General features: G+C 37.7%; 2 protein-coding genes across 3 annotated transcripts; one reads left to right on the top strand and one right to left on the bottom strand.

Annotated features, from left to right (window-relative positions):
* Positions 1–666: 666 nt before the first annotated feature.
* On the top strand, positions 667–12,716 carry knop1 (lysine-rich nucleolar protein 1). 2 transcript variants are annotated; one of them, XM_057844035.1, is made up of 7 exons: positions 667–850; positions 1,174–1,213; positions 5,686–5,748; positions 5,840–6,991; positions 7,052–7,123; positions 11,893–11,961; positions 12,171–12,716. In XM_057844035.1, exons 4-7 carry the CDS (start codon positions 5,882–5,884, stop codon positions 12,474–12,476), a joined length of 1,557 nt encoding a protein of 518 aa, XP_057700018.1. In that variant the 5' UTR covers positions 667–850; positions 1,174–1,213; positions 5,686–5,748; positions 5,840–5,881; the 3' UTR covers positions 12,477–12,716. The 2 variants fall into 2 exon arrangements, with proteins under 2 accessions (XP_057700018.1, XP_057700017.1); XM_057844034.1 differs by having other exon boundaries at positions 1,139–1,213; positions 12,171–12,715.
* exosc1 (exosome component 1) lies at positions 11,187–25,240 on the bottom strand. The gene is made up of 8 exons (XM_057844036.1): positions 25,162–25,240; positions 22,807–22,922; positions 22,573–22,647; positions 18,319–18,407; positions 18,202–18,235; positions 18,068–18,118; positions 15,236–15,320; positions 11,187–14,369 (listed from the first exon to the last, which is right to left on the bottom strand). The coding sequence occupies exons 1-8, from the start codon at positions 25,187–25,189 to the stop codon at positions 14,263–14,265; spliced, it is 585 nt and encodes a 194-aa protein (XP_057700019.1). The 5' UTR covers positions 25,190–25,240; the 3' UTR covers positions 11,187–14,262.

Raw genomic sequence — 25,240 nt, 5'->3', positions numbered from 1 at the left:
AGCAGTTAGAGGGCATCTCGGGTTTTTGTAAAGGGCTATAAAAATAATTGTGATTCTTCTTCCAAGTTTAATAATAACAACAGTTCTTATAGATAACTTTGTGCTGAGAAAAAAAATGTTTATTGTTTACATTGTTAAAAAAAAATTAAACATCATAAGCAGTTACTCACAATGTTACTCATTGCTTGGGGATTCTTTTCACCAAATACTTTTTTACTTGTACTTGAGTACATTTTTGGATGAGTACTTTTACTCTTACTTGAGTAATATTATTTTAAAGTAATGCTTCGTTTACTTGAGTAAAGGTTTTGGCTACTGTACCCACCACTCTTTGTTACTCGCATCTACGTACTGCAAGCAATGTGAAAATGAAAGACGATTAACATAATTACTGATCATTCATTTGTCTGTTCGTTCTTTCCTTTGTTCGTTCGTTCGTTCGTTCATTTATTTATTCATGCCACTTCAAAATTATACTTGACCTTGTCAACTTTTTTGTATCAGTAGGCCTACTGTTCAAATGACAGTTTATGTTCATAAAAAATAATAAGGAGATTAAAGATTTGCTATTTTGCTGCATAAATTATCCTTAAATACATTTGAAAAGCGGTTGGAATTGAGCTATTTCAAAGTACACGCTCAATTGACTATATAGTAATGTTAAATTCATCGAATGGCACTGACACAAAATGGCTGACAAATGACGACAGCTCACAGCGCGCAGCTGGCATCTAGCTCTGTATATAAATATATGATCGCTACGTGTTTCATTGTCTTTAACGGAAGCAAAATAAATACTTCCGGGTCGGAAAGCGCTTTTACCCACACGTGAATGAATAAAGTGTGCAAAGTAAGTCAAACTATCATACATCCACATTTGTAATCCCTTTAGATTTGCGCATTTATCTACTATTTCCACGGCGCATTGCGTGTTTGAGTGTTGTTAATTTTAGCTTCATGGTCGTCTGTGTCCAGTCATGAGCAGAACTGTAATGCGGTTTGCTCTCTGTTGTATTCAAAGTGTTTTTGCAATATTCACAATGAATAAACTGCATTTTAACTTTCATGTCTTCCTCGACCGGAGTCAGAAAATTAGCAAAACTGGATATTTTTTTTTCCATTCATGAATTCATTCCAGACCGATCCTGACGAAGTGATCTTTATTTCTGAAAGGACTCCACGTACAAACCGCAAGATTGATGTCATTAATAAGGTAATTTATTGAATAAATGAATCTCAATGTTATATAGAACACTTACAAGTTAGCGTGAAATGTGATAGATGTCTGCGGTTTAGTTGGCTAGAATTGAACATCAAAAATTGGGGGAAATACTGTGATACATCTGAGTTTTTTTTTCTTTTCTTTTTTAATATTTCAAATTTGGCATTGTTTTATGGATGATTTGTTCTAAAAGTGCTATTCTTAAAGATACCAAATCTTTGTAAATAGTGGAATTGATAATACAGTATATCCATAAAATGCCATGGTTAAATTGTTTTAAAAGGCAGTACACTGGTAGGTACCTCTACATACAAAATTAATTCTTTCCAGGACTTGGTTTGTAGGTCGATATCCTTAATAAATACCGCTGGTTCAATTGCAAATAACAGTTACACATAGCAAAACAAATACATTATAAATACATTTCAGAATTATTATAATAATTTATGCAAAAAATCGGGTTCTAATGTGGCAGTTGTGTTTTGCATGCTGTTCCTAATGCTCTGTGTGCCTGACGACATAGTTAGGTCCGTTTTTATTTTCACTTTTCTTGTTCTGTTGTTGTTGGCGTCGGCTGTGGTGGACAGTAGCTGTGTTGTGTTGCACAAGTTCTGAAATAAATGATGAAAAACCTGACGAAGCTGGCGACTTCTTTGCCGATGTTACGGCAATAATAATCCTCACCTTAAAGAGGAAGTTCAGGATTTTTGACATCAAGCTTAATCTAGGAGTTAGCGAGGGTTTCATTATTCAGTGGATTTGATTTCAACAAATTCCGTGTAGTTTGTTAGTTATTTGTTAGTATCAGGGCTCCGGAATGGCTAAGCTAGTGCGAGTCAATTGGACAGCATGCCAATAAAAACAACATATGCACACATGAAAATCATCGATGACCCATGCAATCAATAGTGTTGGCTATGTTTTCAGAATAAAGTTATTAAAACATACTATTGCATGTCAATAATTGCAGTATGAACTAGGCCTAAGCGATATTAGAAAAAACTATTTTTGCGATTTTTTTGGTGGTTTGCGATATATTGCGATATAAAAAAATAAAAAATAAATAAAAATAAAAAATTATATATGTTAATTTCACTAGATGACTTGAATAGCTGTTTGGAAATACTTTGGATGACACACCATGACCACAGTGTATTCATATAATACCGTTTAATTTGTGAATGATGAAGATTGCTGTATGAAGGGGATCCAGGAAGCCATCCCATACATTAAATGACAAATAAAAGAGCAGGTGCATTAGTCCCCTGAGTTGTTGACAAAATATAACAATAAATAAAAACTTATTTGTAAAATAACAACAAAGTTGTAAACATATTTGAACAAAAATATTAAATATGACAAATAAAAGAGCAGGTACAATAGTCCCGAGTTGTTCACAAACTATAAAAATAAATAAAAACCTCAGTAAAACAACAACAAAGTAGGAAACATATTTGAACTTAAATAAAAGTGCAAGTGCATTAGTCCCCTGAGTTGTTTACACAAAATATAACAAATATAAAACTGCAAAACAGCAACAAAGTTGTAAAAATCTTGAAACAAAAATATTAAATATAAAAAATATATGTGTAGTTGGCGGCACGGTGGCTGAGTGGTTAGCACGTCCGCCTCACAGTTCTGAAATCAAGGGTTCAATCCCGGGCTTCAGCCTTCCTGTGTGGAGTTTGCATGTTCTCCCCATGCCTGCGTGGGTTTCCTCCGGGAACTCCGGTTTCCTCCCACATCCTAAAAACATGCATGGTAGGCTAATTGAACACTCTAAATTGTACGTAGGGATGAGTGTGTGCGTGAATGGTTGTATGTCTCCTTGTGCCCTGTGATTGGCTGGCAACCAGTTAAGGGTGTCCCCTGCCTACTGCCCGTAGTTAGCTGGGATAGGCTCCAGCACCTCCGCAACCTTCGTGAGGAAAAGCGGCATGGAAAATGAATGAATGAATGAATATGTGTACTATATACAGTATAGTTATTTGAAAAATACAATTTACAAAAAATTTAGATATAAAAGAAACAAAAGCTCAATTTACAATAAATTTAAATATAAAAGAAACAGAAACTCAATTGAACTTGTAAATAATTGAACTGAATAACTGTGATGAATAACAGAACCATTTTAACTCCCAAATTTCCTGCGTTTCTGATAGCTGTCACATGAATAAAAAGAAGAAAAGACATTCCTGCAGCTGTGTTATGTATTTGTCTGCATATAGACCACCTTCTCTGCAATTCTCAACTGGGTCTCATAGATTTTTGGCCAAGACAACTAGTTTATCCATCATTACGGGCTTGAGACAAAAACGTTGGCACGTAACGATTTTACCACTTGTACTGTACTATAAAGCCTCTCTTATTGGGAGCTCGTACCAGGAATGCATAGATACTTGCGTTTCAAATGGTCGAACATGTTCGACGTACTACTTCTTGTTGAGGTAACTATGGTGAGACAGTCTGTCGACAGGGCTGGTTTTTGTTCCTTATTGTCTTGTCGATTGCCAAAATACTTCCAAATTTCGGATGTCGATTTTCTTTTCGGGAAAGTCTTCTATCACTTCCTTTCCTTCCGTTTTGCTTTCAGTTTGAGAACGGCCTCTCCTTCCTCCGCTCAGCTGTTCGGCCCATCCTCCCTCCACTCCACTGTAGCAGGGGGAGGGGCCGATGACGGCTGAGGTGGAGGGAAAGAGAGAGGCTGTCTCCGCTCAGCCTCTTTCATTCCCTCTCCCTTCCCAAAACAAAATTTTGTGGATTTAAAAAAATATATATATATATCGCATGTCCTTGCGATGGGACTATTGCGCATGCGCACATCGCAATGGCGATGTTTAAACGATATATCGTTCAGGCTTAATATGAACAAACTTTTTTCGCATTGAACAGGATTTTTATTATTCAAAACGTATAAGCGGGTTGGCGCCTGCGGGGCGTCTCCGCTCGTCTGTGTGGCTGTCGCGTGCTTGGTGGGGCTCGCGTGCGACTGGATGTGATAGGGCGCGCTCGGGTGGGGGGTCCCGGTGCCGGTATAGGCGATGGGGCGGCGTAGGGTCGGTCGCCAACGGGCTTACACTCACAAGGAATTCACACAATTACTGGGTTCTAGATCACAGAGCTAATTCGTTTACACTCTACCCCTTTCAATCACTTAGTTTATAGACTCCCCCACCCCTATCACCCTCCCTCCCCGGTCAAGAGGGCCCCCACATGGTGTCAACCGGAAATACATCTAGCTGACGATAGCACCAACATATTAGTAGTTAATGTAGACATTCAGTATATTTCTTGTTGTTGTTTGTGTTTCTTTTCTTTCTTGTGTTTCTTTTCTTCTGTCCCCCCATAACTCTTTCCTGTTGGCTGCTTTGTCATAATAAACGAGGTATGTTGAATGATCACAATGGGAGTATGTCATACTCTCAATGTGAAACATTAAAAGTGTTCAAACCAACCGGGCACTTAGACTTCAATTCTCCGTGTCAAACAGCTGAACAGGACAGGTTTTAAAAAAAAAAAAAAAAAAAAAAAAGATAAACATATTAGCAAATTGGAACATAAGTATAATGTGTACGTTAAAATTAATTGAAAAAAAAAAAAAAAATATTCTAAATAAAATTAAAATAAATGCAGTCCTTTAGGTGAGCCTAAACCCACAGCCACAGCTCAACATCATTACCATCAGAACAAAAATAATTGAATTGTTTTACATAAAAAGCACATGCGTATGACTCGTATCATGTTTACATTATACACACTTTCTCAACACAGACTGTTACTAGAGAGAAAAAAAACACGTTTCACCAGCGCTAGACCCACTAAACACGCTGGAGTTAACTCTAGTAGCTGGTGGGTTCATGACAGTGTTTACTAACCTTTAATTTTGCATAAATGCGAAATCATATTGGATGTATTGCTTCCTTGGCAACCACCCTCCGCAAACATGTTTTACATATCGGTTGCCCCTCCTCTAATCCGTGGCCATCTGTAACTTTTCTGTAGCCGAAGTATTCTCATACCAACAATTTCATATTCGTTGATGAGGGGAAAAAGTTCAGGAGTTTCACCTCCTCCAGCCATTGTGTAGCACAGCTGACTCACTGACACTGAGCAACAACCGGTGGAGGAGGGTTCAGCCTTGCAGCTGCACACGAGGGATTTCTCCATGCATTTTTGGGAAATAAAAATAGCTAATACCTTAGGGACGGTATGACTGAAAACTTTTGCGGTTTTGAAACCTTGACGTATTCATACCGCGGTATACCTTGAAACCGGCAATCGGCACATGCCTAATTATGTTATTTATACTTTTTTCATTCTATAAGGACGCTCTGATTCCGATTCTCTGTGTGAAAGCATCTGAAGAGGACATACGAAAGAGGGGGACGGGGAATAAAAGCAAGAGGGAAGAAAAAAAGTTATCAATACTTAGTTGGACTAACTTTAATTGTGTTCCCTAATAGGCAAAGAGACTTGCTCTGCAAAGAGACATTGATCTAGAATCTCTCCCGAAACCGCATTCTAAGGTTGGTGATGCACACAAATGCGTTTATGACTTGAGTGGTAATCAAGTGCCAATTATTGAATTTGAACCGATAATCACATTTTCCTCCCCAGCCAAAACCCAAGTGCGCTGCTGTGCAAAGTTCTGACAAGAAAATGAGCATTAAGAATAAGGATGTGACAGATGAGAACATTAAAAAGAAAGGCAAGAAACCCAAGAAAAAACTAACCTCTACTCCAAAAATTCTCACCCCGACGGTTGCTGACGATGTCCCACGGAGTGTAGAAAAGAAAAAGAAGAGAAAAAAAGAGGACTCAGCAGAAGTTGGGATTGAGGAGAAACAGAAGAAGAAAACTAAAGAAGAAAGTGCTGATATTACAAATGTAAATGACAAAAAAGAAAAGAAAAAGCTCATTGACAGAAAAGAGGGAACTCAGAATGGCAAAAAGTCACCTAAAACTCACATTAAACATGAAACAGTCGGTCTTGACAACAAGAAAGTGGGGAAAAAAGCCATGAAAGCAAAAAAAGACGCGCTTCTTACGAATGGTTCCGATGTTACAAATGACAGTGCATTTATCAAAAAGAAAAAGAAAATGGATGAAAAAAGTGAACGTAAGAAGAAAAAAGTTAAAGATGAGGTGAGACAAATTCAAAATGACAATATTACAACAGAGGCAAAAGCAAAGGTGTCCCGAAAAAACAAAGAACAGAAAAAAATACCTGTTGAGAGTGAAGACGAGCACAAGAACATTAAACACAAGACAAAGAGGAAAAGAGATGTTGCTGAAGAGGGTGAATCGACTATAACAAAAAAGAAGAAAACTGTTAAAATAGCTAAGAATAAAGTAACTGCAGAAGCACCAGATGGACAAAAGGCAGACGAGGAGAAGCTGAAGAAGAAGAAGAAACCTTCACCGGACAATGAAGAACCTGAAGAAACACAGAAGGAAGAGACATCTCCAAACAAAGAGGTTGTCGAAGAGGAAGGTAAGACGAAACGAAAGAAAAAAGGAGAAAAGGTCAAGAAGAGGAAGTCCTTCAATCTTGGGGCAGAAGAAAAAACTGAATCGATTAGGAAGAAAAAACACAAAGTCGAAGAACCTAAAAGTGAAGAGACCGAAACCGGCCAATCGAGCAAGAAAAGCAAGCGAAAGAAAAAGTCGTCTGTTCAGAGGGACATACAGGCTGAGGAATCCGATTCAAGTTCGGGGAAAAAGTCTAAAATAAAGAAGAAGAAACTTAGCAAAGAGTTGGAAAACCAGGTAATGAGTGTGTCTTTTGTTTGAAATTGATATGATTATTTAAGCCAGATTTTGTTTCAGCATACTTCCGAAGCAGAAGTGGTCTTTTTGTCAGCGAAGACCGGAAACACTGATGAGGTTACCATCAACCAGGTAAAAATCTGCATTTGTGTTGAAGCATGATCTAGTTTTGCTTGGAAGTCCCACATTCCAGTGACTGGCAGTTCATTTTCAGGGTTTATGCGGGTCATTAAAAAGCATTAAAAGTCATAAAATGTATTTTGTCAAAATTCAGGCATCAAAAAGCAATAAAAAAACATTAAAGTAAATGTCCGAAGCATTAAAAATTATGTGAACTTGATTGTTAAAAAAAAACTTTTTTAAACATAATTTATTTGAATTGTCCGATATTATCGGGTAGCGGATAATATCAGCCATTATTAGCATTTCAAAATGATATTGGATAACATTGGCGTCGGTTTTTGAATTATCGGTTTTGGGCCAATGCATGCATGTTGCCTTCAAAATGAATGTACAAGCCTTCTGCCTTTGTACAACAACTGGTCACGACACAGCAATTATGCTTATTGACCATTAGGTGTCTCCAAACTAAGATTCCTGCGATATATATTATTTTTTTCCCAATATCTTTCAGACCAAATTTATATTTTTCTGGGCTAAAAAGTAACAAAATAATCTAGAATTTACTGGTGCACGATGATAGGAATTATGACGTCATCCTGATAAATCCAATAACATTTATAATAGGACCGATAATATGTACTGTTGTGGCTTTATAGTTTACGCACTAGTATGGGAAATCAGTTGACCATTTGCGGGGCATTGCTCCCACCTGCTGGTCAGAATAATTCACTGCATCTGTTTTTTGTTACAGTAGTTTGGTTCAATCACTTACACATTGCGGTGTCTAGCGGTAGCATTGACAGTCGTGAATGCTTTCTGTTACGTTTCCCGCCTCGGAAATATATGTAAGTATTTTATGTTTACTATAACATATGGTTGTGCAATATATGTTTACTTCTGTGGTGAAGGGTCATATGTACAGAACTTCATAAGTTGTGTTATAGAAGCCAGCCAATGCTTTAGTAGCTCAAGCTAGTGTGCTATGCTATACATATAATAGTTGTGTATATAAGTGTATTGTGCAGTTTGTTGTATATTGAGTATTGAATATGTGTATTTTTCTGTTGTACTTTCACAATATTAGGACGAGTGTCTTCCCATAAAAGCAAGAAAAGACCAAGCCTTGTGGTTCATGGAAGTGCATTCATTCTTAGCTGGCTGTCGGGCAGTGCAGAAGTGAAACGCACTGTTTTGTTCATGTCATTATGAAACATCTGGTGTGATCAAAGGCAAATCTATGTTGAATCCACCACTAGTTTTTTTTGTTTTATTTTTTTAAACCTCCAGGTGTTCAAAAACTCAGGTTATACATTTAAAAAATTATATATTTATCATCGGTTATCGGTATCCGCTTTGAGGAGCAGGAAGTTATCGAAATCGGTATCTGTTTCAAAAAAATGGATATCGTACACCCCTACTAATACAAAGGCATTGCCAAAAATATATGGCGGAAAACGCAGAAAAGGCTGAAAAAGCAGTTTCTGCTCTTGTACCCCTCTTTAAAATAAACTGCTGTAGAAGAAAAGAACCGTTGTGTTTGATAGAACAATATGTGTATATGCTACCATAGCAGTTTCATGGCGCATTAATCCCCCGAACCATTTTTAATTTGTCTGTTTTACCCTGGAGACCCCCATTTACAGACAATGTGCTACCGTTTTTGTTTCAACCCAGCCATAAAAAGGTAATTATCATTCGAAATGTCAATCATTTTTAGCTTAGAATCATGAATTGAGGTCTAATATTTAGTTTTAAAAATACTTTATAAAATTGTTCACTCACATATTTTAAACTTTTAAACAAATTACTTCACAATGAAAAAATAGTGTCTGTAAATAGGTCATGGATATTAACCTCATAACTACGGCTTAATTTGATTAATTTTTTTGTTACTGCCGCATTTTCTCGATATTTTAGATGATAAATAATCGATCCAAACAAAGAAAAATTGAAAAATAATGTTTAAAAGGGTATTTGAAAAAGAAATCTCACACTCATTGATGTGGGCGATTTATGCATTGCAACCCTTGTTATATTACCATTTTTCACCCATAAAATCTCCCAAAAGCCCGGCTCTGGCCATTCACTGCTGTGTCTTGACACTCGGTGAGACATGCTACATGGAGTTTATGGATCGAAGCAATGTAAGTACGTGATAATATCTCGTTAAAAACAAGGTGTCTTTAATTATGCTGTCTTATCCTCTCACCTCGAGTTACGGTTTAGAGGTTTAAATTTATTTTTTTTTAAATGCCCTCTTGTTCAAATTTTTTCTACCCACAGAAAATTGAGATTTTAAGCTTTCTAATGATGTATCACACATGCATATAGCACAATTTTGAAATTTGGCCAAATTGGGGGTCTCACAGCAGAACTTCAGGTCAGCTGAGTGTTTTCCACCATATACGTTTTGTACTCTGACACACTCTCGTAAAAAGCGAACGTACTGTGTAAGGTACAGTCCTGTGACATGCTTGGAATTTTCGTTCAATTAAAAGTTTTTTTCGGTATCAGATTGGGACTCTGTATCTGCAGATTCTCAAAATCAGGGTGCAAAAATTTGTGATCCGGACATCCCTAGTCTTGCGCATACCATGTTCTGCTCGCTCAGAGAATAACAGAAACACATACAGTTGTGGTCAAAAGTTTACATACACTTGTGAAGAACATAATGTCATGGCTCTCTTGAGTTTCCAGTTATTTCTACAACTCTGATTTTTCTCCGATAGAGTGATTGGAACAGATACTTCTTAGTCACAAAAAACATTCATGAAGTTTGGTTCTTTTATGACTTTATTATGGGTGAACAGAAAAAAGTGATCAAATCTGCTGGGTCAAAAATATACATACAGCAGCGCTAATATTTGGTAACATGTCCCTTGGCCATTTTCACTTCAATTAGGCGCTTTTGGTAGCCATCCACAAGCTTCTGGCAAGCTTCTGGTTGAATCTTTGACCACTCCTCTTGACAGAATTGGTGCAGTTCAGTTAAATTTGATGGCTTTCTGACATGGACTTGTTTCTTCAGCATTGTCGACAAGTTCAAGTCAGGACCTTGGAAAGGCCGTTCGAAAACCTTAATTCTAGCCTGATTTAGCCATTCCTTTACCACTTTTGATGTGTGTTTGGGGTCATTGTCCTGTTGGAACACCCAACTGCGCCCAAGACCCAATCTTCGGGCTGATGACGTGAGGTTATTTTGAAGAATTTGAAGGGAATCCTCCTCCTTCATTATCCCATTTACTCTCTGTAAAGCACCAGTTCCATTGTTAGCAAAACAGCCCCACAGCATAATACTACCACCACCGTGCTTGACGGTAGGCATGGTGTACTTGGGGTTAAAGGCCTCACCTTTTCTCCTCCAAACATATTGCTGGGCATTGTGGCCAAACAGCTCGATTTTTGTTTCGTCTGACCAAAGAACTTTCCTCCAGAAGGTCTTATCTTTGTCCATGTGATCAGCAGCAAACTTCAGTCGAGCCTTAAGGTGCCGCTTTTGGAGCAAGGGCTTCCTTCTTGCACGGCAGCTTCTCAGTCCATGGAGATGCAAAACACGCTTGACTGTGGACACTGACACCTGTGTTCCAGCAGCTTCTAATTCTTGGCAGATCTGCTTTTTGGTGACTCTCGGTTGAATCTTCACCCTCCTGACCAATTTTCTCTCAGCAGCAGGTGATAGCTTGCGTTTTCTTCCTGATCGTGGCAGTGACAAAACAGTGCCATGCACTTTATACTTACAAACAATTGTTTGCACTGTTGCTCTTGGGACCTGCAGCTGCTTTGAAATGGCTCCAAGTGACTTTCCTGACTTGTTCAAGTCAATGATTCGCTTTTTCAGATACATGCATGTATATTTTTGACCCAGCAGATTTGATCACTTTTTCTGTTAACCCATAATAAAGTCATAAAAGAACCAAACTTCATGAATGTTTTTTGTGACAAAGAAGTATCTGTTCCAATCACTGTATCGGAGAAAAATCAAGAGTTGTAGAAATAACTGGAAATTCAAGAGAGCCATGACATTGTTCTTCACAAGTGTATGTAAACTTTTGACCACAACTGTACGTTGGAGCTACGTCCTAGCTAGACAGCGAGCTAGACTCCGAAATGACGATGTCAGATGTCCGTGTGGTTTGCTGACTTTATTCAGCTGCTCATGACATCAACATTTGCAGAATGAAACTAAAATAACAACAATTCAAATTTGTGTTTACAAGTAGCTGCTTATACAGCAATAACAAACAATTAGCATGTATCAGCTAGCGTCTGCACATCATCAAAACACTCACATAAACTCGGCCCAGGTATTTGACCACAATTGAAAATGCACAATAAACAGTACAAAAGGGGTTATATACAGTCATCGCCTCTGGATGCTTCACAAGCAACAAATGTGCGCGCAAGCTTTCACTTCCTCACTCCGCTGCACTCTTCCTCGTGTGTGTGTGTGTGTGTGTGTGTGTGTGTGTGTGTGTGTGGGATGGCCGGTGTGTAAATGCTCTCACGTGCGGAAGTACAACCAGTTCTACGCTTCCTGTGCCAAAATAAAAGCATGCGTCTCGGAGACTTCCTGTAGTGACATCACATGCGCAGCAAAGACGTTTTGGTCCAAAATTTTGGCATAAAAAGTTTTCATGCACACGGATTGGATTATCACAAGACATAAACCACCCCTCTCATTCGGAATAGAATCTCGATCAGAATGGGCTGGATCTGGTCAGAACATTCCAAATGATCTTGTCACTGCAATATTGATCTAGTGTTGTGCTCTTTCACAGGAAAGACGGCAGGCTTTACAGCTTGACATAGACAACGCCTCTCAGCCTCAACAAGCGGACAAACTTTCAGTCAGTGATCCTTCATTCTTGGGATTTTTTTTTTTTTGTGCCACATTAACCAAAGAGCACAACAATTGTATCCTAAGACAGATGTTGCAATGAAAGCTATCATGTCATAGCAGTGTTCGAATTTATCTGCAAATTCCAAGTGTATGAGTAAAAATCAAGTAGTTTTTATTGCTATCTACTTGTAATGCAGTCATTGTGTATGTCCTCAGGGTTTCGGTCAGTGGAGCACCGCTCAGTTTGAAAGCTCACATCAGCAGCTGAAGTTCCTCAGGTTAATGGGCGGCTTCAAGAAAGACTTCAAACCGGCTGCCGCTCCTGGTGCGGCGCAGCACAATATGGCACTTGGCAAGGATGCACAGGAGCATTTACAACAAGGACTCCTGGGAGAGTTTGAACGCGCCCACTCACGCAGAATAGACTTTAACAGCAGAGGTGCAGGACTCGGTTTTAGTAAACCATCCAAAAAATTTTCGATTGACATCAATACATGTCGATCTGTGCGCTTTGATGACTGAACCCTGCTCTGTAGGTCTTGTTTTAGTCCTCTCGCAAATAAAATAATTTTTTTACCCTGACAGTAAATTTTCTTTATATGACCGACACTAGGTTGAATTTTTTGTTGTTGTTGAAATTTTGAATTTAGTCATATTTTATACATCATCGCTCTTGGATAGCACACACTTCCAAAATGACAATCCTTTAGGAACTAAATTTTACATGCAATCTTGATTAAAAAGTAGGCACGTGCCGGTATGAGGTTCTGACGGTATGATGACAAAAATTTCACGGTATTGCAATTACAGCTCTAAAATATGTTACCGAGATGTGGGTTAAAAAAACAAAACAAAAAATCCCATTGAATGGTTTATTTTTAGAAACATATTAGAAAATTTAGAAAATGTGTATATTCTAAATAAAACTAAAATAAATGCAGTCCTTTAGGTGAGCGTAAACCCACAGCCACAGCTCCACATTACCATCAGAACAAAAATGATTTTCCATAAAAAGCACGGGTGTGATTCCTATCATGTTTACGTTATACACTTTTTCAACACACACAGTTACAAGAGAGAAAACACGTTTCACCAGCGCTAGACACATTAAACACGCTGGAGTTAACTCTCATAGCTGGTGGGAAATGTTCAAAATAGTGTTTACTAACCTTTAATTTTGTATAAATGTGAAATCATATTGGAAGTATTGCCTCCTCAGCAGCCACCTTCCGCTAACATGTTTTTCATGTAAGTTGGCCCTCCTCCTCTAAGCCCCAGCCATCTGTAACTTTTCTGTAGCTGAAGTATTCCCATACCGGTGATTTAGTTTTTTTTTCGATGGGTGGGGGGAGTTCAGGAGTTTCACCTTCTCCAGCCGTGGTGTAGCACAGTTGACTCACTGATACTGAGCAACAACCGGTGGGGGAAGGTTGAGCCTTACAGCTGCAAATGAGGGATTTCTCCCTGCATTTTTGGACGTGAAAAAATAGCGAATACCGTAGGGCCGGTATGATGGAAATTTTTTGCGGTTTCTAACCGTGACATTTTCATACCACGGTATACCTTGAAACCAGTAATCTGCACATGTCTATTAACAAGCATACAGTAGTTTGCACAATCGCATCAAAATGGCACCCAGAAATCACTAATTCGATATGAATTTAGCCAATTTATTATGTTGTCATTGATTTAAAAAAAATGCCAGCATTCATCATGTCTCGAATGATACTTTAAACCAAAAAACTGAATTGGCATTGAATTCATTTCTAAGAATCTGGTCTCAAATTTTAGTTGTAACCTGTAGGAATCCAAATAAGTACTAGTGTTTGTTTTAGATTAACATTCTCATTTTATTTCATTCTTGACATTTATAATAAGACAGAAAAATATTCATTTGTTGCAAAAAACCTTCCTGCTTGCTTTTTTTGTAGGCTCATAATGTGCTGGGAAACAATTTTGCTCAGTGAAATTGAAGCAGATGTGTTGTGGGGCAAATCAGCACCAGGAAATTAAAACTGAATAACGCACTGGGGCATTCTTAAAGTACAACATCATTCAGGTGAAATTGCTCCTTACTGCAGTTCATACTGAAAGATGCACCTTGAGGTCTTATGGTCATGTAACCAGCAACGTGAAGTTTCCGAGATGATACCCTAACAAAACGTGCAGAGCAAATCTTCAAAGAGCATCATCCAGCCTCAATATAGGAAGGTTCCTCAGTCACCCAGGATCAGGAAAGAGGGAAGCTGTGTGTTCCTTGTGTGTGTGTGTGTGGGGGGGGGGGGGGGGGGGGGGGGTGTCACATTTATCATGCCTGCAAATACTCTGGTTGGACCCTTGCCACTTTGCGAAACTCTTTGGAATGTGTCAGTGGACACTGCATCTCACACCAGCTGATCGGAACCATCTGTGCACCTAGAGTTTACAGGGAAAAATGACAAATGTGATTAAATTACAAAAGAAGAGGCTGTACAGTAGGTAACGTCACACTGTATAATAGTCTGGTCCAGAAGTATTCATGCAATTACCCAGCATTTTATTTTTGCAGATTACAATTTTGACAAATTTAAATATTGGAATAAATAGCAGAAAAAAACACTAAAAATTGATTGTAGTAGCCTCAACTACTTGAAGTTGATATCACCAAATTCTGAGATACAGTACCTTCCTATCTGTGAGGCTGTGATTGAGCAAAAAATTACAGCATATCTCCTAAAGTAATTCATGATTGTCTTCACTCACAAATCGACTTCCCCAGTATAAAACCTGGGTTCAGCTGAACTCAAGGATGATGCACTGACAAAAAGCCACTTTTTGTTTTAAGAATAACAACAGGTTTATAGTACCTTCTGCCATCTTGTGGAAGAGCATTTAATTGTTAGTCATACACAGTTATTACAAGGTTGGCATCTACCGATAAAGATTCAAAGAAAATACTTTTCGAACCTTTGATCAGAAATTGAATAACTTCCAGTGATAGTTAGGAATCAATTGTATAGAAGTCTTTTACCCAATTAAGAGTATAAACAAAGTCAACAATATTATTGCTATACCAAAGCGAACTAGCTATTTTCATTGTTGTGTGTGGCCTCATATTTTGAAAATCACTTTGGGTGTGTACGCAGTGGGTTAAAATTGGCTAAAATTATTGCAAAGATTATAATGCAATTGTACACCTTTGCACCACAATGACAAAACAAAAGAAAATAATTACATGGTTGCATGTGTTTAAAAAATGCTGCAGACATCTTTTTATTCACTACATGTTTCATAACATTTACCTGCTTCACTATGGGCCACAACCACCCCGAGCTCATTCTCAGCTGTAGTGAGGAGGTAGTTCGACTGCACATCACCCAGAGAAATCTGTCAGTCCAGGTCAAGGATTGACTATAGTCTCAATCAGATCAGCAATATTATAATTGCGACCGATTCTAAAGCCACACCACTAAAACAATAAAGTGATCCCTCGTTTTTCGCGGTTGATGGGGACCTCAACCCCTTCCCCTTGCGAAAATCAGTGAAGTAGAGGCGGCGCGTATATAAGTATTATTTAAAAAAACACATTGTTCACTATATTGATTCAGATTTAACAGCATTGAAAAGAGATACATATAAGACACCCCCCAAAGTAATATAAAAAAAAAAAACCTTGTATATTTTAATGTTTTTTAAGCACTGCAAATGTAATGAGATTTTATATATATAATGTATATAAAAGAATAATTTGTACATCTATGCATATATCTTATGATTTTTAAATAAAATAATGTACAGTGGTACCTCTACATACAAATTTAATTTGTTCTAGGACCTGGTTTGTAAGTTGAAATGGTCATATGTCCATACCTGTCAACCCGAGGCCGTTGGCAATCTTACAAATAGTGAGTACGCCCTTACAAATTGGTGACTAATCTTACAACGTTGTATACAGCGTGCAATATGAAACAAAAATAAAACTCAATTTTTAAAATATGAATTTATTAGTAATATTGCAACATATAACCTGGTGCAATCAAAGAACAATAAATATCTTCAGCTACATCATGATTACTATAATTTAACAGCGACTTTTGTAATTGTATGTAGCACTTACAGCAATTTCTATCATTTCTTGATGGCTGCACTTCAGCTCGCAATCCAGTTTGACTTGAAGGTAGTTCATTACCGTGTCCAATTATAAACTAAATAATATAAATTAAAAAGGTCAATTGATAAAATTAACTTACCGATGCAATCTTTGAGTCAGGGAACATTTTTTTTTTTTTTTTTGTGCTAATTCTGAGAAGTGATCAGCAATAGTTGCAGGCAAATTGTGTTCGGCAACAAACTGCCAGAATAAAATCTCCGCTTTCATCACTTTTCATTCTGCAGACTTCATCTTTATGTCCAGTGTTGTTAATCTTACTTTTAAAAAGTAATTAATTAGTTACAAATTACCTCTCCCAAAAAGTAGTTGAGTTAGTAACTCAGTTACCTGAATGTAAGAGTAATTAGTTACTTGGCAAAGTAAATGGTGTTACCTTTCATGTTTTTTTTTTCATTAAAAAAAAAAAAACAGTAACCTTTGCTATGTTTGGAAATCGTTTAATGCTGTGAATCAACTGTTAAAGTGTTAAAATTGCTACCGTTTTTGCATTAGTTCCCTTCTGTCTACTTTCGACTTGTTAAAGTTTAAAACTGATTCATTATATAAAGATAGATTCAAGTCAAGATTTTGCCGATTTAGGAGTATTTTAGATAAAACAAAATACTTAGGTTCACTAAGAAGGTTCACTAAAACAGCCTTTCTAAGAAGTCTACTGCTTCAAAATGGCAGCTGTTTATTAACGCCGACGTCTGTCATTTTGCATGTAGTTCTATAAGCATGTGATACCTAGGCGTAGATTGTAGGCTGTTGGCTACAGTCAGGAAATATTGGAGCCACCTAGCCTAGCATCGCGTTTGCTACAGCTTCAAAACAAACACTCTTCTCTCTCAGTGTCTCTGACTTTTCTCGCGTAATTCATCCAATGTAGTAACGCATCGTAACGCACATTGTCTCATTGCCGAAACGGAGACAAAGTCCGAACGGAGCGGAAAAAAAAGTAATGCACAAAAAATGTACAGATTTTGAATATACGGGCTACACATTTAAAAATCAGTGCTCACTTGTACAAATAACGCAGAAACCGTACAACTTAACAGTTATGTATGTCGAGCGGGATTTTCCTATAAGAATACATTATAATTCGATTAATTCGTTCCACAGCCCAAAGACCTATGGTAAATCCTTAAGACCTACTGCTGGTACAATAACAAATAGCAATGTAAACACAAATCGGAATAATAATAATATGTAACGAATCAGGTTATAATGTGGCGGTTGTGTTTTGCATGCTGTTCCTGACCACACAATGTGACTGACGATAGAGTGAGAGAGGCGCGGAAGAGTTTTTTTGTTTTCATGTTGTTGTGTCGGCTATGGCGGACAATAACCGTGTTGTGTTGCACAAGTTCTGAAATGAATGATTAAAAACCTGACGAAGCTGGCGACTTCCTTGCCAATTCTACAATGATAATAACTGTCACCTTAACTTACAAAGACTCGCGAACAGAGGTCGTCGGAGGACCGTCGAGATCGTAGATATATTCCTGCCGTATTGTCGAGCCAGTTCAATAACGCGCACACCACACTCATATTTTTCCATAATTTTCATCTTAATTTCAATGCTTAGCATCACCTTTCAAATTTTCACCACCTGCACTAACCTTCTTGGATCCATGTTGATTTCTCTCACAAGAAAATCCGCCATGTTTTACTGTCTTGCAGGAAAACAATAACATTGCGATGCTGTCAAATAAATCGTCGCATTTCGAGCATGTCGTCATATATTGACACAAATGACTAGTAAAATTTTGAGTTGGATGTCGTAAGGATCATATGTCGATGCGATCGTATGACCAGCTACCACTGTATTTATATATTTATTTTTAATAAAAATAAAAAATAAAAAAAACACAATGGACTGAGGGCGCAAAGTTTGAAGCGCGAAGTAGCGAGGCATCACTGTACGTGAATTCTTAAAATACATTATAAATACACACACACACCCAGACACAAAAAAGGATACCACTTTCGCAAGGACAATGTCTCCAGGTCTAAAACATTTATACGTTTCCACCTGCAGAGAACAAAAGGAGAATACATTTAGCATCTTATATTAAATAATGACATAGTGTATAATACCACTGTCTTTGAACAAACCTTGTCTTTCTCGGTTGCCCGCACATCTTCTTTTCTAAAGGTTCAAATAAGAGTATATATGCACTATGTAGTGAATGAGGATTTGATTATATAATTTGAAGTTCACTTTGGATGTACCTGATAGTTCCTCTGAAGCGGTCCTTTAGCGGTGTGGAGCCGACATAAAGGATATGGACCTTGGCAATCCTGGGATTGATACTAGTTACCTGTCCAACCAAAGAAAAAGGCCATGCTAGTCTTTAATAATACACTGATGTACAAACATATGCAATAGTTAAAATTAAACACTGAGTGCATTTACACATTAAATTACCAGATTCATCAGATAAAATGAATATATTTTGGTTGAACATCTTAGTGTTTAAAACTATGTTTGAATATATTATGGTTTGTGTGTCAGTTTTACACATAACTTAAAATTTCAGTGCAAAATTACACTTACAGGGAACCTCGGATTTGAACACTGGTAGGCTCTAATAAGACACAATTGTTCTCTTTTATTAAGTTATTAGAAACACATAATTTTTTGCCATTGATTTAAAAATCTATAATATTTAGCACATGTTTGGACCTACAGAGGGCGCCATGTTTTAAGCGTGCAATGGATGCTCTGCCTGATGACGTAGATTGTCACTGTCAATCGACGAATACTTCCGGGTTGCTGCAATTCCATCTACGCGGCGAGACGTCCAACACATGCGCTCATCGGTTGAAAGCAGCGAGTACTTACTATTTGTCTTTTTATTGAGTCTTTTATTACCTTTTCATTGCCTTAAAATACTTTTGCATGTGTTTCCCTTTCATACTTTTAAGCATTGTTTTCTTGTGGTAGATTTAAAGCAGATTGTTGATCACATTTGTCGCATAGTATAGTTAAACAATCCCGGTTTGATATTAATACGTTTAAATATTTTCTTAAGGCATCTTTAGGATGTTCTGCCTGTATACATCTAAACAAAACAAGCTAAAAGCGCACAGTAGTACATTGGAAATTTCGCCAGTGTAGCACATTTTGGCAGAACACTTGATTTTTTCCCCCTACTCTCGTCTCATTGTGTCTTTCCTGTTCATTTCTCTTTTGCTGTTCATTTTGTGAAATATCAACAATGCTGTCATGCTCATTAATATTCCTCTCGGGTTCAAATTGAAAGGGTTAAACAAATTACATGTTTATGTCACAATAGTCATACTCTGGAAGCCTGACAGCGTACCCATGTGACGTCACCACCCTGCGACGTCAAAAACAATGGTGATCAATAGGGATGGGAATTGATACGATTTTTACGATTCCAATTCCATTATCGATATTGCTTAACGAGTCGATTCTTTATCGATTCTCTTATCGATTCTAATTTCGGGAAAAAGAAGAACAAACATTTTGATTGGCATCAAGTTTGTTTAATCAGAAGTCACAACCTTACAAACTCACAATGAGGTCAAAAGAGGCCCAAAGCCTCAATGTTAACTGTGGCAATAAGTGGCAAATGCACAAGAATCTGTAACATTTTACTGAAACATTTTTCTAATAGAAATAAAAAAATATTGGTATATTTTGTCATATAGGTCGTTGTTCTGCCTTTGGCAATGTCCCCAAACTTTTTCCTGTGAGGGCCAAATAACTTTTCCCTTCTCTGATGAGAGGCCGGGGTCAGTTTGTAACAGAAAAAGTGTGACGATTGCAGGAGTGCGAAATGTAAAAAAATCATTGTTTTTCAGAAAGCCACAATCAAATAACCCTCTGTGGATTCTTCACGGAACAAAAGTAAATAAAATAAAAATAATAATATAATATAATAATAATAATAAATAATAATAGCACTATTAATTAAATAGATAATAACAAAATAACCCTCTCTGAGTTATTCACTGAAAAAGGCCAGGAAATAAATAACACTACTGAGGGAGAAAAAAACAAAAAAAATTCAAAATGCTCTCTGGAATTGTTAAGGGGGCCGGACCAAATATTGAGCCGCAGGCCGTAGTTTGGGGACCCCTGTTTTTATTTACCAGTATATTGAAATGCATGCCTTTTAGTTTTTATGGCGCTTTCACGCTCAAGTGGTGGCGCCCTTGCGCTTCCTCACGCGAAGAAGAGCGCGAAGAAGAAGAAATGCCGCATCCAAGCCAGTGAGCGAGTTAGTGAAAAAGGGAAACACTGCCACGAGCCTATGTTCTTTGTTAATGTTTGTAAAATACCCACAGAGCCAACGCCTGTATGTATCATCTTCTGTGTTGTTGTTGTGTGTTTCCACTCGCGATCAGACACTTAAATCCAGTTGTGTAGTGGTTTAAACGATGTGCTAATGCTAGCGAACGCATGCTAACTGTTTGGTATGACTGTGTTAGCAGCTAATCATCGCTGATTTACGTTGATGCGAACCTGTTTGTTATTGGGGACGAAATTGATTTGTTTCATTTCTATTTTTAGTTTCAAGTGATGGTTGAATAAAGTCAGCAAATTATACCAACGTCTTCTGCATCGTCATTTGGGAGTTTAGCTAGCTGTATAGACCCTACCCACCGACGTCACAAAACCACGTGCTCGCTGTATGGTTCCGCCCACTTGTCCGTCATTTTGTCTCTGTATTGGCATTGGTTTCAATTGATCGAGGAATTTAAAATGCATTTCATGGAAGACCCGGTGCTTTCTGATGCCGTAAACTCACTGGATGTGTTGCATAAAAGGCGTTATGTGGAAAAGCTTCGTTCTATACAGTCGCCAGATCCATATTTGATGCCCAAATCGATGTTTTTCGACTCACTGTCTTCGCCCTGTCTGCCTGACATCTGCTACGCTGATATTTACAATTATCTTGTCCACACAAAATCAGCCTATTCTCACGAAAATTTGAAAAACTTCAAGAGCTTGGAGGCTTATAAATACTTCGTTGCTGGTTGGGTGAAACAGGTCCTCGTCCACGAAAATTCGGCAGGAATCTATCTTGTGCTTGGAAAGGTGAGTTACGAAATTTTCAATTCAAAATCTTTTGTTATTGCTAACATCCACTGTCAGGTCTAATGTATTTCATGTCGTTTGTCAATGGAGTTAAGGCTTTTAATGTTTATATGGTTTAGCGATAGCACTCTCACTACATACATACGTGTATGTTGTCGGCGATTAGCCTAGCAATGATCTTAATTGTGGTTATTTGTCAGCCCAAAACCCTCTAAGTATATCTTAAATGCATCTTACCGGATATAAAAGGACTACTACATAGTCTGTGGTGATTTTTTGGTGCCCAGTTTTCACGTCGAATTGCAGCCGTCCATTTCGCTCTCCTCTTTGGATCCCTCGGAATACGGTAAAACTTCAAGTCTCTCCTTCCATCTTCTCTGTTAGTGCAACCAACAGCCACACACGCCTTCACCATTTTGATTATTAATGTTAAGGAGCAGAAAAACACGCCGTAAATAGGAGGAATGTACGTAGCCGTAACAGGTTAACACTATGTTTTGACGGACAATTGGGCGGTACCATTCAGGAGAGCGGAGTTGTGACGTCACGTGGGTAGGGTCTATAGCCAGGACTGAGCCTTAGCGTCTCGGTGAGGACAGTGCAGTCTATTCCCTCCCGATGCAGTTATTTCCATCTCGCAATGACTGCAAGTCGCTTTGTTGTAATTTTTCCTCGTGAAGTGAAGACACACTTTCGAGCGTTCGAACCTACGTCAATGTTATGTTTACGGCGGCAACGCTCGTGCTAAACTATCGTAACCTTTCATTTTCACCCTTTTTCCTGGTGAAGTGTAGCCAAACTTTGGAGCGAGTGGTTCTTGGCGCCATGCTAGTTTGATGCGTTTGGACAACAAGACACGTCACGACGCAATATGTGTCTTTAGGGATCGTTAAAGGGCTCGTTAAGGCTTTTTCATTGTGATGTCGAGGCCTCGAAACATTCGGAACCGGTTCTGAATTGGAATCGGATTTCGATTCCCATCCCTAGTGATCAACTAGTTAAACTAATATTACAAGTTGTATAAAAAAGAAAACATCAAGAGGGGTTTTAATATCAAATTATTTTAATTCATAATAACGTTCTCTTTTAAGAACTACAAGTCTTTCTATCCGTGGATCCCTTTAAAGAAGCACACAAGTGAGAGTTGGCACATACACGAAGAAATACTTTTGAAAGTGTGTTTTAATAAGTTCAAACATATCAAGCATGTGCGAAGGGAAAAAACTAAAAATAATGTCTTATTATAATGGCCTCTCACAGATTGCATTGTGTGTGCTGATTGGCGCGCAATTAGTGTTTGATGCACATGAATGTACATGTATGCATTTGTTAAAAGCAATGACAGATACCTCCCATTTTGACACATGACAACATACAGTATAAACAATCAACAGCAACAGGTCACCTTTAATTACCTTACAAGTGACAATTGCGCCGACATCTGGCAGTAATTGGGTTTCCGTTTCTCTAACAACAGAGATGACTGGTAACTAGAACACAATACAAAAAACAAAGAATGAATCGTATTTGTTTGTATAAATACTTAGCCTGAAGACATCACTCGAGTAAATCCGTGACATGCTCTCCCACGTCAACATTTCTCTGTAGCTTTGTCAAACTACGTACTCATAACCCGCCTCAGTCCTCACCTCTTCGCCTTCATTCTTCTTGAGCACGTAGCCTGCAAGCGAGGAGTAAATGTAGCCATGTCGCAGGTATACACCTGTTCCAGGTATACAGTCTTCTGCACTGCAAAGTTTATCACCTGAAAAAAAAAACAAAAATGCACAGTGACTGAGAAGTCTCATAAATGAGATTAAGGTGTAAAGAGTGTAGTAAGCCTGCACAATATATCGTTTGAACATCGCCATCACGATCGCGATATCTGCATGCGCAATAGTCCTATTGCAGGGCGTCCAATTGTTTTTTTTGTTTTTTTGTTTTTTTGAACACATAAACTTTTCTTTTGCTTCATAAAAGCAGCAAGTGTGCAGAGACGTGGCCTTCTGGATTCCTTTTACATACATCAATCTTCATAATTCACAGATGAAGACCCTTAGCCTGGAGTAAACTGTATTATATGAAAACAATGTAGTCATGGTCAGTCAACCAAAGTCTTCCCAAACAAAGCTATTCAAGTCATCTGCTGAAAATTCTAGTTTTAAATATTGCAATATATAACGCAATAAATCGCAAACCCCCAAAAAGTCGGAATATAAGTTTTTTCCAATATCGTTCAACCCTAAAAGAGTGGCATGTATCATATCAAGACCAGATAAACTGAATTGATGAAACCACAAAAACAAGAATGCCTACACATTTGACGTCAATTTATGTTTTCTTACAAATTCATTGCTTAAAGAAACTACTTGTTAAACACATAAATCTTTTAAGTTTTAGTTTTAGTCTCAACGTCACTTATACAGCTGAGATTCTTTCCCAGTAGCATGAATAAACGTCAAAATGCTCCAAATTAGGGCTGCAACTTATGATTATTTCCATAATCGAATAATCGGACGATTAATTAAACAATCGGATGTCACTTCTTGCAATTACCTTCACAACTTACCCTTGATGTTGTTTTTGACATGATGCAAGTAGCAATGAAGACAAAATAGATGACTATTTCCTTTAACTGTATCGATTATCAAATTCTCGGCAACAAATTTATTAATCGATTAGTTGTTGCAGCATTAAGATGCTAGTTTAGACTATGATATTCGAAAATTGGCAAAAATGTGAATTGTTGTTTTCCAAAGTAAAAACAGATTTTCATTCATACTTCTTTGATTTAACAAAAACATTATGACGAAATCTGATAATATTTACAACTGAGAAGTTATAAATATTTGATCATTTCAAGAATTTAGATAAGTTGAAGAAGGTCCTAAACGATGAATCGGTTATCAAAATAGTTGTCGATTAATTCACTAATCGATCAGTTGTCGATTAATCGATTGCACCTCTACTTCACATCTTACTAGCCTCATTGGATTCGTTACTAGTAGCAGAAGAGGTTTTCATAAGTATGCAATGACTGGTCAAAACACTATAATAATTTGCTAACCTTAATAATAGTATTACAAGTGCTTTGTCAAACAGTCAGCCTTCAGAAGGATAATACAGTATTCAGTTTTAATTATTGACATTCATTTAACAATTGTGTGTCAATTTGCACCTATATTTTATTTGTCATGTAGCTCAATGATGGTAACAGAAATACTTTTAACAACTGTCTTTATGATCGTCACTTCCACACCTCTGTAATTTACACAACAATGCAACATAACTGCACATAACCGTGACAGTCCAAATAAAGCCAAGATAGATTTGTTGATGTAATTTAAACTAACATCCACATTCACTGCTGAAAGGAGTGCAGCAATGCAGCAAAAAAAACACGCTACGATAATAGGAATGTAAACTGGAATAAATTGATACAATTTAATGGGGGGGGGGGGGGGGGGGTGTTCTAACTTAGATTTTGATTATGTTTAGGTCAGTAGAGAAAATTTACTGCCCCTGTCTGGCCATCACTGACTGACGTTTTTTCCCGTCTTATTAAAAATTAACTACCTTATAAATAAAAATTTCACTAAATCCAACAAAGGAATGTGGTTCTTCTGCCTGGGGCGATGGGCAGGGCTGCTGCTGAACACATCCGTGGAAAGTAAAAGTCAATAATCCACACCCCAAGAAGTAACATAACTCTAAATAAAAACAACAAACAAAAAAAGCATGTATATACATACTGTTGAACGTAATAACACTGACGTACACTCGTGAATACTTAGAATTCCGATAGTAGTCGTCCCACAAACCATCCAACGCGTGGTAGCTGAATTTTGCTGGGCTTACCCCTTTCGTTTCGTTTGACGTGTACTTTCAAATAGTATCGGCTACAAATACAGTCTGTAGAGATTCCACGCTACTGATATAGCAAACATTTACACATATATGTTAACGTGTTCATTATAAAGACAGGTTAACGTCAAGAAACTCACCAGGAACACACAGCTTCATGGGCGACATGTTTGGGAAAAGAAATGTTTCCTAGGCGATTGGTTGTGACGAAAAGATGAG

Source organism: Corythoichthys intestinalis, chromosome 8, assembly GCF_030265065.1.
Source record: "Corythoichthys intestinalis isolate RoL2023-P3 chromosome 8, ASM3026506v1, whole genome shotgun sequence".
Lineage (NCBI taxonomy): Eukaryota > Metazoa > Chordata > Actinopteri > Syngnathiformes > Syngnathidae > Corythoichthys > Corythoichthys intestinalis.
Note: the sequence above shows the minus strand (reverse complement) of the source record. Positions and strands in the feature narration are given on the sequence as shown.

Excerpts from the sequence above, each read along its gene's own strand:
- exosc1 (XM_057844036.1), bottom strand. The coding sequence starts at position 25,189 with ATGTCGCCCATGAAGCTGTGTGTTCCTG. Across the intron at positions 18,119-18,201 it reads GGGCAACCGAGAAAGACAAG|GTGGAAACGTATAAATGTTT; the intron begins GTTTGTTCAAAG and ends TGTTCTCTGCAG. Across the intron at positions 14,370-15,235 it reads TGTGGCCCATAGTGAAGCAG|GTGCACAGATGGTTCCGATC; the intron begins GTAAATGTTATG and ends TGTAAACTCTAG.
- knop1 (XM_057844034.1), top strand. Across the intron at positions 1,214-5,685 it reads AGATTGATGTCATTAATAAG|GCAAAGAGACTTGCTCTGCA; the intron begins GTAATTTATTGA and ends GTTCCCTAATAG. Across the intron at positions 6,992-7,051 it reads GCAAAGAGTTGGAAAACCAG|CATACTTCCGAAGCAGAAGT; the intron begins GTAATGAGTGTG and ends ATTTTGTTTCAG.